General features: G+C 27.3%; 1 protein-coding gene across 1 annotated transcript; it reads left to right on the forward strand.

Moving 5' to 3' along the window:
* Window positions 1–386: 386 nt before the first annotated feature.
* LOC135924828 (uncharacterized) lies at window positions 387–11,994 on the forward strand. The gene is made up of 12 exons (XM_065459950.1): window positions 387–457; window positions 1,247–1,366; window positions 1,417–1,498; window positions 9,967–10,010; window positions 10,059–10,189; window positions 10,249–10,355; window positions 10,430–10,608; window positions 10,821–10,987; window positions 11,034–11,110; window positions 11,179–11,361; window positions 11,559–11,673; window positions 11,856–11,994. The coding sequence occupies exons 1-12, from the start codon at window positions 400–402 to the stop codon at window positions 11,943–11,945; spliced, it is 1,353 nt and encodes a 450-aa protein (XP_065316022.1). The 5' UTR covers window positions 387–399; the 3' UTR covers window positions 11,946–11,994.
* Window positions 11,995–13,190: the final 1,196 nt, after the last annotated feature.

The raw sequence follows: 13,190 nt of genomic DNA on the forward strand, positions 1-13,190 counted from the left end.
TTTGCTAACATTGTAGCGAATTGAACATCCATAGTCAGGTTTGGTAATTAGTTTATTTTTCTTTTCAGTATTTTTAGAAAATTCGCATTTTCAATTATAGATATGCTTATAAATTTAATTTTGATATATTTTTCACGTGACAGATGATAATAGTAGTTGTTAAAAAGCCCGATTAGGGTTGATTTTTAAAAACGGCCCGATTAAGATTATAACCAAAATAATATTGTGTAAGCCTGGTTATTTTGCTCATAAATGGCAGAGGTTTGGGCCTTTACTTGCAAAATATTAAAGCTTACACAATCTTATTTTGGATAAAATCTTAATCGGGTTGTTTTTAAAACGGCTCAAAAGGGCTTTTTAACACCACCAAATAATATTTCATTCATTCATGGCTTGCATATGTTTAAATTTTTTAAAAAACATAGAACGAAAATTATCGCATTGGGTCTTATATCAGGTTACTGCATTATATTTTATATATAATAATATAGATATCATTAAAAAAAACAAAATATAAATTAATTTTAATGAATCAAGTGACTTTATCTGTATATTCTTTTTTAGTTTAAAAAAATATAGAATATATTATACAATAATATTTTGGCACATAAGAACATAATATTGAGCAATACAACAATGAACCACAGAAGAATTAATTTATTAAAAATGCAAAGTGGAATATTTTAATCCATAAGATGAAATATAATTTTTTCAGGATTATTTCTTTGTATATTATTAAACTTTATTATTTAACTACTTTCTTCTACTAATCTATACCTTAATAAAATTGTTCCTGTATGCAGTAAATGTAGAGCCCTAAATTAACTGATCCAAGTCTAATCTGACTTAACTGTGGTCCATAAATCAAGAGACATTCTCTTAGACTCAGATAGATCACGCTTTGTAAAATTTAAATAATTTTGTTTTCTTAATGTTTTTATATATTATTTTTTCAAGAATAGCTCTAACTATATTTTCTTATGCGCTTATTATTTTTTTGCTTTTGTTATAATATACTTTTATAAAAGTTCAAAAAATAAAAATTAAATAAGATTAACTTTGACCTATTTCCAAGATTAAATTTTTGATTGGATTTGGATCTTTAAAAATAATGCTCAGATTGGATGTGCCACACAAAATTATATTGGTCCAATGCAAGGCTCTTATATTTAGTGTTTAGTTTTATCAATTTGAATTATATTATATCAATATTATAATTTTTGAATGTTATAAAAAACATATTAAGGTATTGGAGGGGCTATATCAACTTATATAGCATCAGGTAGCCAGAATTTTGAAGATCATGATGGGCCAACTGACAAAAATAAAGTGTTTATAATGTACCAACAACAATTTCTTAAACAATGTAATATTGACTTTTCATTTCTTTGTATTCTTATTTTAATAAAATTTAAGATGATTTATTTATGACAAAATTTGAAATCTCTATGCAGAAAAATTGGAATGTTGACAAAATTATCAACAATATAGCAAGCAAGTAATATAATAATTAGTATTGGTTTAACCCTTCATTATAAATGGCTTGGCCAGGTTTTTAGCCAAAAAAATCAAAATTTGCCTTGTGAAAACCTAAGATTAAGCTATTTTAAGCCATGAATTTTAATATTAGCAAATGGAGGGTTTTATAATTTCAAAATTTGTTTATTTTTCTTGAATATTAAATTAATAATTAGTGTTTCACAGCTCAAACAAAAATCTAATTCTTCAAAGATTTTTTAAGATAAAACAAATTTAGAATTTTGAGAATGTTCTGCAGTTAAATTCAAATGCTCATTTTAGATGTTAAATCCTTTATTATATATATCTAAAAATGCCCTGTTTTCAGCCTTAAAATATCCTATAAAGCCATTTACAAACAATGTGTTTTATCTCTAGATTTCCTAGGCCATTTGTTTGCATTTTTTGAAATTTCCAAACAACATTCAATAATAATTTGCCTGCGGTTTGTTTTTATACTATGATATTTCAAAAAATCTTATATTCATTTTTATTAACGATTACATGGCGTCTAATTTATATTATAACTGTGGCGATATTTTTCCCATATTAAAATTAATGGTTATAAATATGCATATCTCTGAATTGTCGCAAGATAAGCCATATAACTTATCAAACAAAAATATTTTAAAGAAAAGTCAGTACTGGCAGGAAAATAAGCCTATATTGTTGATCGGTTTTTAACAATTTTTGCCGATCTGATTCCGAATAAATTCTTGATCGGCCAATTCTGATGCCTCCTTATAATAATTTTGTTTTCTAGCAAGTTTTAATGTTATATCGAAATTCCAAGATGTTTAAGAATTTAAAATTAGCTGCCAATTTCGTGCTAATTCTAAGATACATTTATGAAAAGGCCATTTTAATATCGGCAGCCCTAGTTTATATTATGCAAAATTGTTGAAAAAATGATGTTACTTGTAAGTTTAAAAAAACTGCTGGAACGAGCATATGAAATCGTTTGAAAAAACGTCTTATTTAATGGTAGAATAATAATTAGTTATATGATGGTTGTGTCTAACACTAAATTTAGTCTAAATTTTAATTAAAAGAGATATTATGGTGTAAGATGAAATTAGATTGACGAAGATGAATTCAGATAAAGGGAGAGGAGTCGTGGTTAGGATAGATGAAGATGATATTAAAGTATAGATTGTATGGAAATTATCAATGGAATATAATGACCTCAGTATTAATGTAAATTATAATATCTATAAGAAGGTTAATATTTAGGTAAAAATGGGTAGTATAGAATTTTTGAGTAGTAAATAACTACATTTTGTTTACGTCGATCTTTCATTGATTTTCTAGTGCTCGATAGAACTCTTTATAGTGTAGAGAATGAGGCATCATTTTTTTATACATAATATTTACGATACAATTATGTGTTTCTTTAACTTCCGCAGCTAATAATCCTTTTGCCATTCCTTTTCATGATGTAACGTTTCACATTTAATTTAATAATAATTCTAATGGGGTCTTTTATCTGATATAAAATAATAAAGGTTAAAGGGGGATAATGTATTAAACATGATAGAAGATTATAATCATCTTGTGAAAATCTATCTAAATTTACAATAATTTAAAGAATTCCAATTGAAGTTCTTTTCACAATCAAATTGCAATTTGATATCGCTTAAAAAATCTTTAAGATTTCTAAGCGAAGTACCCTTGATAATTTTTGAGGGATGAGATTCAATATTGACATAAGTTTTTCAGCCATAATTCATATCAATCAAAAGAATTATCACTTTTTTTTATTTTTTAATAGATTAATTGAATTAATGCAAATTTTAGCATCCACTCTATTAGTAATTACTGAATGTAGATACTTATTTAGTGGATCTATTGTTATTCATAAATTATAATGGCATATATAAATGTAATTTATATTAATGCATTGAGATAAAGGACCAGAGACTTCGACTGAATCATGAGATGATACCTCTGAGTTAAAAGTTCTATTAGAAGAGTAAACTAATACTTCGTCAATAGCCTCAAAATTCTCATAAATAATCTAGATGTTTCTAAATGATCAGTCAACCTCTAGTCTAGAAGTCTTTTAGAGTACAGCCTGCATATTTACAGGATACATTAAAATGCCTGGAAAAATTATACAATGCATCTTCATTAGATAAATTCAAAAATATACAATATTATTATACCAAGACACATTTTTTATAATTTTTTTTAAAGCAGAGTTTGTACTTTCCTTCGACTAGACATTACGATTGCACCATCATATGCCTGGCTTATTATATTCGATAAATTAATATTTAATTCATTAAGTTGCTTTAAAATACATTTAATAATGCTTTTAGCAGAAAGACATTGCAAATTAATGATTATTATTCCTTAAATTTTACAAAAAATATGACGAATAATTATGCTCAGGTTTAATCTGATGCATCTTTTGTCTCATCAGCCTTAGGACAAAAAAAAGGCATCTCACTTTTGTTATATTTTTCTGAGATATTCCAGCACCATATCTGATATAGATTATACTTCATTTTTAATTTGATGTATATTGTGCATTTTGGATATTCATTTCATAATTATATTTAATTCAGGATCTTTTTGGATGGTGTATGAGAACATTATAAATTGTCCAGAAGAATAAAATGTTTTCATTTTTTGCTCCTTAAATTTCGTTGAATTGGCTCCATAAAAAGGTAGCTCCTGTCCTGTATGCTAAGAAGTAGCATAAAATAAAATATTTATTTAAGATAATAACTATTATGGTTAATTTGCTGGCTTACCATAATTGTTGTTATCTAACTGTCTTTATTTATATTAACATTTTTATCATGCCATATTGTTATTGAATTTAAATGAGCTTAGGGCTTTCATTGTCCCTTCTTTACAACTAACGCATTTTTCCAATAACTGAATCCCTTTTGTCCAAATTCATCACTTGAGTGACTAATGAGTGAATTTATATTTTATAACGAATATTTTTGTAGGTACGTTCTTGTTTATTGTATAAATTAAATAATATTTGTCTATGTTATATATCAATAACGGTGGTGTTGTATGGACAAGAAAAAATGTTTTATTTATTATAAATTTATCTAAAACTAAAAATGATACTAAAAATAAATATAAAATAAGGTATATATATGTATTATAAAAAAACAATTTAAACGAAATGCATAGTTAAAGGCTATAAAAACAATTTAAGTTAAACAAATTAAAAAAATCAATCTCGATTAACATTCCCCTTCTTCTGAAAAACCTTCCCATAATCCATCTGAGCTGTCATAGAAAATATGTCGTTCAAATGGTTGTTCATTTTGATTGTTCAAGGAGTTCATAAGTCATAAAGTCGTTGGCTTGATTCTATCACGTTGGTTTGTTAAAATCGTCTCGAGTACGCTGGCTCGTCGTCAAGCTCCGTCGTTATCATTATCAATTTTACAAAATTGTTATTATCATAGGATGTTGGAATATATGAATAATCAGAAAATTGATCAAATTTGGATGTTAGAATAATAAAAGGATGATAAATCAACAAGATTGTTAGATGATATTTTTATCGTTTTTATTTTTTATATTTTTGCGTTTTCCAATTTATTTTTTCGTGTTTTAGTATTTAATTTAATTTTTCGTGTTTTAGTATTTAATTTATTTTTACATGTTTTAATATTTTAAGTTATATAATCTTTTAGATAAACAGGTTTTTATCTACTTCGTATCGGTCTGGAAGTCGGTATTACAATATTTTTATCATTAGTTTTAATATTTTTGTCCTCACTTCCGTCCTTCTTAGGTGTTATAGCATTCTCTCTTTCTTAATTGGTCCAGGTGTTTCCTTGTAATACATTTTTCTGTATAGACTTGGAACATAGTGTCACTTTCCTTCAAATTAATTGTCCCTTTGTCTCATGTATCATTTCCTTGTACTTTATACCAAACAAAATGTCCTATATTAATCTATTTCGTGGTAAAGTAATGTTTATTTTATTCTCCTTCTCCTCCAACGGTCTCAATAAGTCCCATATAACTCTAATATCACGGTTGAACATTCTCTTAGACGGTGTAACTCCTGTAGTGTCATTACGCGTAGCCCCCAGACCCCATTTTAAGTGGGCCATAAAAAATTGTCAAGTGCGATGTTTAAGACAATTTTGATATTCCTTTTCATGTGTTTTGAACGTTCTTACCATGCGTTCTACCTGGCCATTGGATTGCTGGTGATAAGCAGATGTGAGCACATGTTTGATACCATAATCACTGCAAAATTTTTCAAAATCACTACTTGTGAAGTTAGTGCCGTTATCGGTAACTATAGTTTCGGGTATTCCATATAGCGAAATAGTTTTAAAAATTTCTATTAAAGTAACATCGGTAGTAATATTTTTTAATAGGAACAATGATTGGAAACTTACTGTAAGCATCGACTATTGTCAACCAATTTCTTGTGAAGAACGTTTCAAATGGTTTGGTTGCCGAAACCCATTGGTTTTTGTATCTTTTTAGGATTATCATGATATATGTTACAATCGTCGCAACTTTTCACTTCCATATCTGTCATTATTTATACCAGACCACCACATGTAATCTTTGGCTAAGGATTTGATTCTTCCTGCTCCCAAGTGACCTTCATATAATGATTGTATTGATAGGTAAATCCCCATAGTCATTTATTATAGTGATATTTTCAACAACTTCATCATGACATTCTTGTGGCAATCTCTAGAGGCAGTCAGGAACAACATTGTATTTACCTGCTTTATACTTTATGTTGAAGTCGTAACCCCCCAAAGTGATATTCCACTTTTGTAACCTTAAGTACATGGTACTATTGTCCTTGAGTACCTTGGTAAAAATGTGGACTAGTGGTTTATGGTCCGTGATGATAGTAAATTTAGTCCCAACCAAATATTCTTGAAATATTTTAATTGCGAACATTATGGCAAGAGCCTCACGCTCAATATTAGTGTAATTTATTTCGGATTTTGCTAAGGTTCTAGACGCAAAAGCAATAGGTTTTTCTTTGCCATCTTTCTCTGTGTGAAATAGTACAGCCCCTAATCCAGATTTGGATGCATCAGTCGCAATCCCAATAGGTAATTCTGGATTAAAATACGTCAGTGCTGGCGGGAGACTAATCAACTTCTTTAAATCATTAAAACTTCTGGAATGTTCTAAGTTCCACTCCCATCTTTCTTTGTTGACCATTTTGTACAACGGATCAGCAATATCAGAGAAGTTAATAAAAAATTTCTATAATAACCAGCCATTCACAGAAATGTGTTCTGGCATATTAATTATTGCTTCAATTTTATCATGGTTATCATGAATCCCCTTGTCATCTATATCGTGACCCAGGAACCTAACTTTGTTTTTGAAAAATAAACTTTTGGCGAAGTTAGGTACTAACCCGTACGATAATATTTTCTTAAACACCTTTTAGATGTTGTTTAAATGTGCTTCATCGTTATTTCCAGTTATTAATAAGTCATCAATATAAAATATAACATCTTTCATATCACCGAAAATTTGATCCATGATTTGTTGCAATATAGCAGATGAAGTTTTCAACCCAAAAGGAGTCTGGTAAATTGGTAGTATCCCTTATGTGTGGATATAGTCAAAAATTTTCTGCTATTTTTGTCGATCGGAACTTGTAGAAAAGCATTTTTGAAATCTATTTTGGTTAAAAAAAATTTCCTTCTGAAAGTTTAGCTATAAGATCATTTATACGTGGAAGTGGGTATCTAAAGTCTTCGAGAGCTCGGTTTATAGTGTCTTTAATATCTGCGCAAAGCCTGATGCTCCCATCATCTTTGTATACGGCGGTTATAGGACTCGCCCATCGCACATCATTTACAGGCTCAATAATTTTTTCATGTATCCATCTATTCAGTTCTTCGCCCACAAGATCAATCTTTGAATACGCTATACATCTTGGTGGTATTATTTTAGGTTGGGCGTCACATCTTAAATGTAATTTGACATTTACTTTGTTAATTGGTTCGCTAGTCAATTTGGATTCACAATCTTTAATAAGTTGATTGATTTCATCTTCATAATTGGTGTCGACATTTCCTATGAATTTATTTAAAATATTTTTAAAGGCATTGATCCAGATTCTTCTTAATAACGCGTTCTTTCTCGACTCTACAACTACTGCTAGTAAATATTTAGTGATTCCTTCATAACTTACTTTAACTTGAGTTGTCCCGATGATTTTAATCAAGTTTCCGTCGTAGGCTGTAAGCCGCAAACTGGATTTCTTCATTTCTCTTATACCAATTTTTTTAGCCATATCATGAGGTATGATGGTATAATTTGTTCCAGTGTCAACCTGCATAGTTAGTAACATTATTTAATTTCAAAGTAGTCATAAAAGCCTGTCATCACCTTTGTCTGTATTTTCAGCCAGGTTGTTGACATTGAAATCATTCTCATAATTGTCTTTGGCAGTGCCAACTATATTTTCCCCAACTTCTTCAATGTTCATATTACAATTATTGCTATCGTAGAAGTTTTGATTATCATACTGGATTTGTTTTCTTTGATTAAAATCTTTCCACCGATTACGATCGTCATATTCGATTTGTTTTCCTTGGTTATCATTATTATGCCACCTGTTGTTTCCTTCATAATTATTTGAACTGTTATTATAAGATCGGTAATTATTATGATTTTGATCGTCACATTAAATCTGTCTCCTCTGATTATAATTAAACCAGGCGTTGTTCCTACCATAGTTGTTGTTATAAGATTGATAATTATTATTATGAAAGTTTCGGTTGCTATTGTTATACCGATAATTGTAATTTTGATAGTTACTATCATTATACTGATTATTTCTATAGTTATTATTATTATAATTGTTATTGTTTCTAACGTTACTAAAATTCCTATTCCTGTTGTCGTTAACATTACTAAAATTGTTATCACCATAATTTCTATTCTTACTGTCAAAATTTTGCCTCGAATAATAATTAGGTCTATTATAGTTACTATTAATCTCACTCCTATTAGAAGTGGATGTCTAAATTCTTATCATTATTTCTATTATTGTCATTATTTTTATTAAATTTTTTATCCCTACTAAAAACATGATTAACATTGTCACTTTCTGATTTAATGATAATACTATCTAATTTTCTTCCTATTTCAATCATTTCGTCTAATGTATAGTTAATATTTTTATTAAATTTATTTTTTATATTGTCATTTAAACTAGATGTTCTCAATTTTTCTTTTATGCGATCATAATTAATAAAATTACATTGTCTACTTAACTTAGACAGTCTAAAAAATCAATCTAAAAAAGATTCATTAACACCTTGTGAAGCAAGGTTAAACTTCCCAGTCAATATCCAAGCATCTTGACTGGGTAATAAAAATTTTAATTTTTTAATAATAATTTTATAATCTTTGATATCTTCCTTAGTACATATGACTTAATTTTATCGTATAGATTATCAGATAAATTGGTCATCAATGTTTCAATTTTTACTGAGTCAAAAATTGTTTGAGAGAAATAATCGTCAAGTCTCACCGAATAAGTGTCCGTCAAGCATCCCTCCAATTTTGGGAACTTATCTTCCCTGTTGGAGGATATGCTAATTTTATCATCCATAATGCAAATTTTTATTTTAAAAACTTTATTTAAATTAGCATAGAGATATATATTGTCACTATAAAGTCATATAATTATTCTTTTTTTTCCAAATTGCAAATTTTTATTTTAAAACTTTATTTACATGTAAAGATATATAATGTTGTTGTAAAGTCATATAAAAATTTTTTTTTTACTTTGTGTGTGTCTTTTATATCGAATAATTTTTATAATTTATTACATAATTCCAAAAAATTTATTTTAATTTTTTATATTTATCGGCATATGCACAATATATATGAGATTTTTTTATATATCATTGTGCGTGAATTACCATACAAAGCGGGGCACCATGTTATATATCAATAACGGTGGTGTTTTATGGACAAGAAATTTTTTTTATTTATTATAAATTTAACTAAATATGATACTAAAAATAAATAAGGTATATATGTGTATTATAAAAAAACAATTTAAACGAAATACATAGTTAAAGGCTATAAAAACAATTTAAGTTAAACAAATTTAAAAAATCAATCTCGATTAACAGTCTAAAAATTTTATTATATTTTTATTTAGAATTAATTGTTAATATTATTTAAATATTAATAACGAATATATTATTTTTTAAATTTAGGGGCCGGAAAAATTTTGGCGGCATTTTTGAGGACCAAAAATTTTAAGGGTCCTGCCTCCCCCCCCACATGGCTACAGCTATGATTGTGCTTAATTAAAATTTAAAATAAACATCACTGTTTTGGTTTTAGAAAAGTTTTCAGGGTATATATTATTCAAGTTTGGATTCTCTATTTTTTTTTTATCAATTGTAAATTTTTAACTTTTCATAATTATAATTTATTTTTTGAAAATAGTCCACCAAATAAAATGGAACTTTGGGAACATCTCAAGATCACAAGTAACTTTAAAATTTATGATCGAATTTGTTTTATAAATATGCATTTAGTTATCCTACGCTTGATTCATCAAATACATTGTTATGCACTAGCCTCATTAATATTATCCGTACAACACACTATCATGGCCTCTATACACTACGTTTATAACTACTCCTACAAAACGCAAAATTTTTTCGAAGTGAATACCATTAAATTGATATATATTCATTTTCTACATTTTTTTTGATGCATATAAAGGTTTTAGAAACAACTTATACAAACAAATCGGTAGAAATGATGATAAAATTATTTAAAGACATTTACGCAGAACCTTTCGAGGAACAAATTAGGAAGCACTTTGACAGGTATAATAATCATTAAATCAATAATTATCGTGTAAGACTTTAGCACCTTTTAAAAAAATCATTCATTCCTATAGTTTGTCTTTGAAAGATCCATTTAATCCAGCCAAATTCGACTTAGTCACGAAATCCGCACTAAAAGATTGCCAAAATTTGGTCGGAGCCACTCTTTTTGAAAATGCATATATTGCCAATTTGGGAACTTTGTTAACGAATATAATCGATGATCACTCTCTCTTAGAGCTTTGCATAAATAGTAATAATAAAAATACAACTCATATTTTACTATGGGCCTATTTAAAAACGAATATATGAATTATATACTATTCAATTGTTTATTCCTATGAATCGAATCGATATTATGTATATTAAAACAATCAATGAACAAAATCGATACTACTCTTATTTTAACAAATAGAATAGAATCATACCATTTTTTAAAAACAATTTTTTTTTTCAAAATAAAAGGCCAAAACTCAACGAAAAATATTAGCAATCTTTTTGATACTTACGTCTCCGCCCTCAATATTGAGAGCATCGCCAGCTCAAATTACTATTCAATTTTCGTCGATATCTTAGTACCACAGGCGAGGGATTATTTGTGCAATAAAATAGGCGCGAATTATTCCGAAAGGGTAATTTCATAAAAACATACATTTTATAAATTATATATGCTTTTAGCATAAACTAGTCTTTAATCACAATGTTGTCTTGACATCCGAAATTTTACCCACCCAAATGTTTCTCTACCTGAACGAGTAATAACTACATAATTAAACTTAATTATCATAATTTTAAAACTATATTTAAATCTTATTTTTGATAGTAAAAATTTGAAAAATTTACTCCTATACTGGAGTGAGGAATGCTCAAATATCTACACTCAAATGCTTGTTATCCATCATTGGCCAAAGTTTAAATCAAATGTTCAATGTACATCGCAGAAAGACAAATCTAATACAAGAAGTGAATCGGAAGATATTACGGAATCTGGGCAAAAGCAATTTGGGTGATTTTTAAAAAAAATATTTGATAATTTTGAAAGAAAGTAACAATTCAATTTAAAGCAAAATGGTAGCGTCATTATATTCAGATTTTATTAAATGTTTATTTAAAATATACAATTATACCTAAAAATAATCCAAATATAGATCAACATTCATTTTTTTGTAAAATTTACTTACATTAAATATTTTATAAAAACAGCAAGGAATATCTACACAGCTCAATTTATAAAACCATTCCATTTGCGTCCTTATTTCCAATGTTAGAAAATTTTACGAATGCTGAAACGCGAAAATTTTACGAGGAGATTAAAGAAGTAATATATTTTGCACCTTATTACAATAATAATCATATAAGTAGATTAGTATCGTCTGCTAGTTAAATTTAATCGGAACATGGGCATGAACTAAGCATGTTTTTAAACATAAAAAAAATTGACTTTAAAAACCTAAATAATTAGAGCTATATAGATATTTTATTTTAATTAATTAATTTTAGACATTTTCAATGCACCTGAATACTCATGCATTTTTATGGGAGCTTTATGAAAACACTATACACAAATTGGAATCAATCACCAAAAATTGATTACATATATATTATTAAAATCTAGTCACCCTGTTCGCGACAATTAATAGTAAATGGTATTATAAACAAGTATATTTTTTATAAAAATGTGATTTATTTTGCATAAAATCAGTTGTTGTTTTTAAAATATGTTATAAAAATACTGAATGAAACTTGTAATATTCTTACATTTTATTTATCTAACTAGTTTAAGTAAAAGTAAATTAACCTAAAATTTCATATATAGAAAGAAGAGAAGGTTAAATTGCTAATTCTCCTTTCAGGATGTAACTGCCGCCACAACCAAAAAATATATTATTACCAATCAAAATACTCAATTTACTGGAAAGTCTATTAACCCTTCAATACTCCGGTGGGATATATGAAACCCCAGGCTTGCAAGAATTGATATTACATAAAAACGGTTTATTATTATGATCTGGAATCTTCACTAGCTTCATCAAATATATCTTAGAATCTAAATTCCAAATTTCATATATTTTGGCTTAATAGTATTTAAGATATAAATATTTTGTGACTGATTGGGGTTTGTGAGACCCCACCAGAGTAAATACGTAAATTTTTTGAAATTTTTATAATTATCTCATTTTTCAAATTATTTTTATCATTTATTATGATTTTCACATATTCTGAAAGTAAATATAATAAAATTTATTTAAAATGTAATATCATTTTTCATGTATTTGAGTTGGATTGAAAAAAATAACATTATTATCATATCCAAAGAAAAAAGGATGTCATAATGCTATTAACTTTCCACCATAATAAAAATGTTGATTCAAATGATACAAGAAATCCTGAAATTATAATATTTTATAATATGGCTAAAGGTAGGTTAGAAATGGTGTATTGAAGACAAAAAATGATACAATTTTAAGCATCAATTCACATCATTTAGCAAACACAAAAATATCCACTTACAAGAAGTAATTTTATATATAAAATATCAATGGAACTTATTAAACCATATTTAGAAGTACAACAAAAATTATCAGATTGTCCTTACTTTTGAAGGAATCTATATGCAATATAAGTTCATAATATAAATCTTATCGACTCAAGGGTGCAGTATGTGTCCTAGCAGTAAAGATGAGAAAACTAAATATTTTTGTCAAATATGGGGAAAAAATTATGTTTGAGCATATTAATGCTTTATGTGATAAGTCAAAATTAACATATTTCAATGTCCTATATTTTTTTTATTTTTGCTGTATTATTGTAAATCTTGTTTTATATTGAAGAATA

Source organism: Gordionus sp. m RMFG-2023, chromosome 2 (genome assembly GCF_954871325.1).
Source record: "Gordionus sp. m RMFG-2023 chromosome 2, tfGorSpeb1-WG-v2, whole genome shotgun sequence".
Classification (NCBI taxonomy): Eukaryota; Metazoa; Nematomorpha; class Gordioida; order Chordodea; family Parachordodidae; genus Gordionus; species Gordionus sp. m RMFG-2023.

Coding starts and splice junctions, on each gene's coding strand:
- LOC135924828 (XM_065459950.1), top strand. CDS start 400: ATGTTTAAATTTTTTAAAAAACATAGAACGAAAATTATCGCATTGGGT. Junction 11,362..11,558: donor TCTGGGCAAAAGCAATTTGG/GTGATTTTTAAA, acceptor TTATAAAAACAG/CAAGGAATATCTACACAGCT. Junction 11,674..11,855: donor TTTACGAGGAGATTAAAGAA/GTAATATATTTT, acceptor AATTAATTTTAG/ACATTTTCAATGCACCTGAA.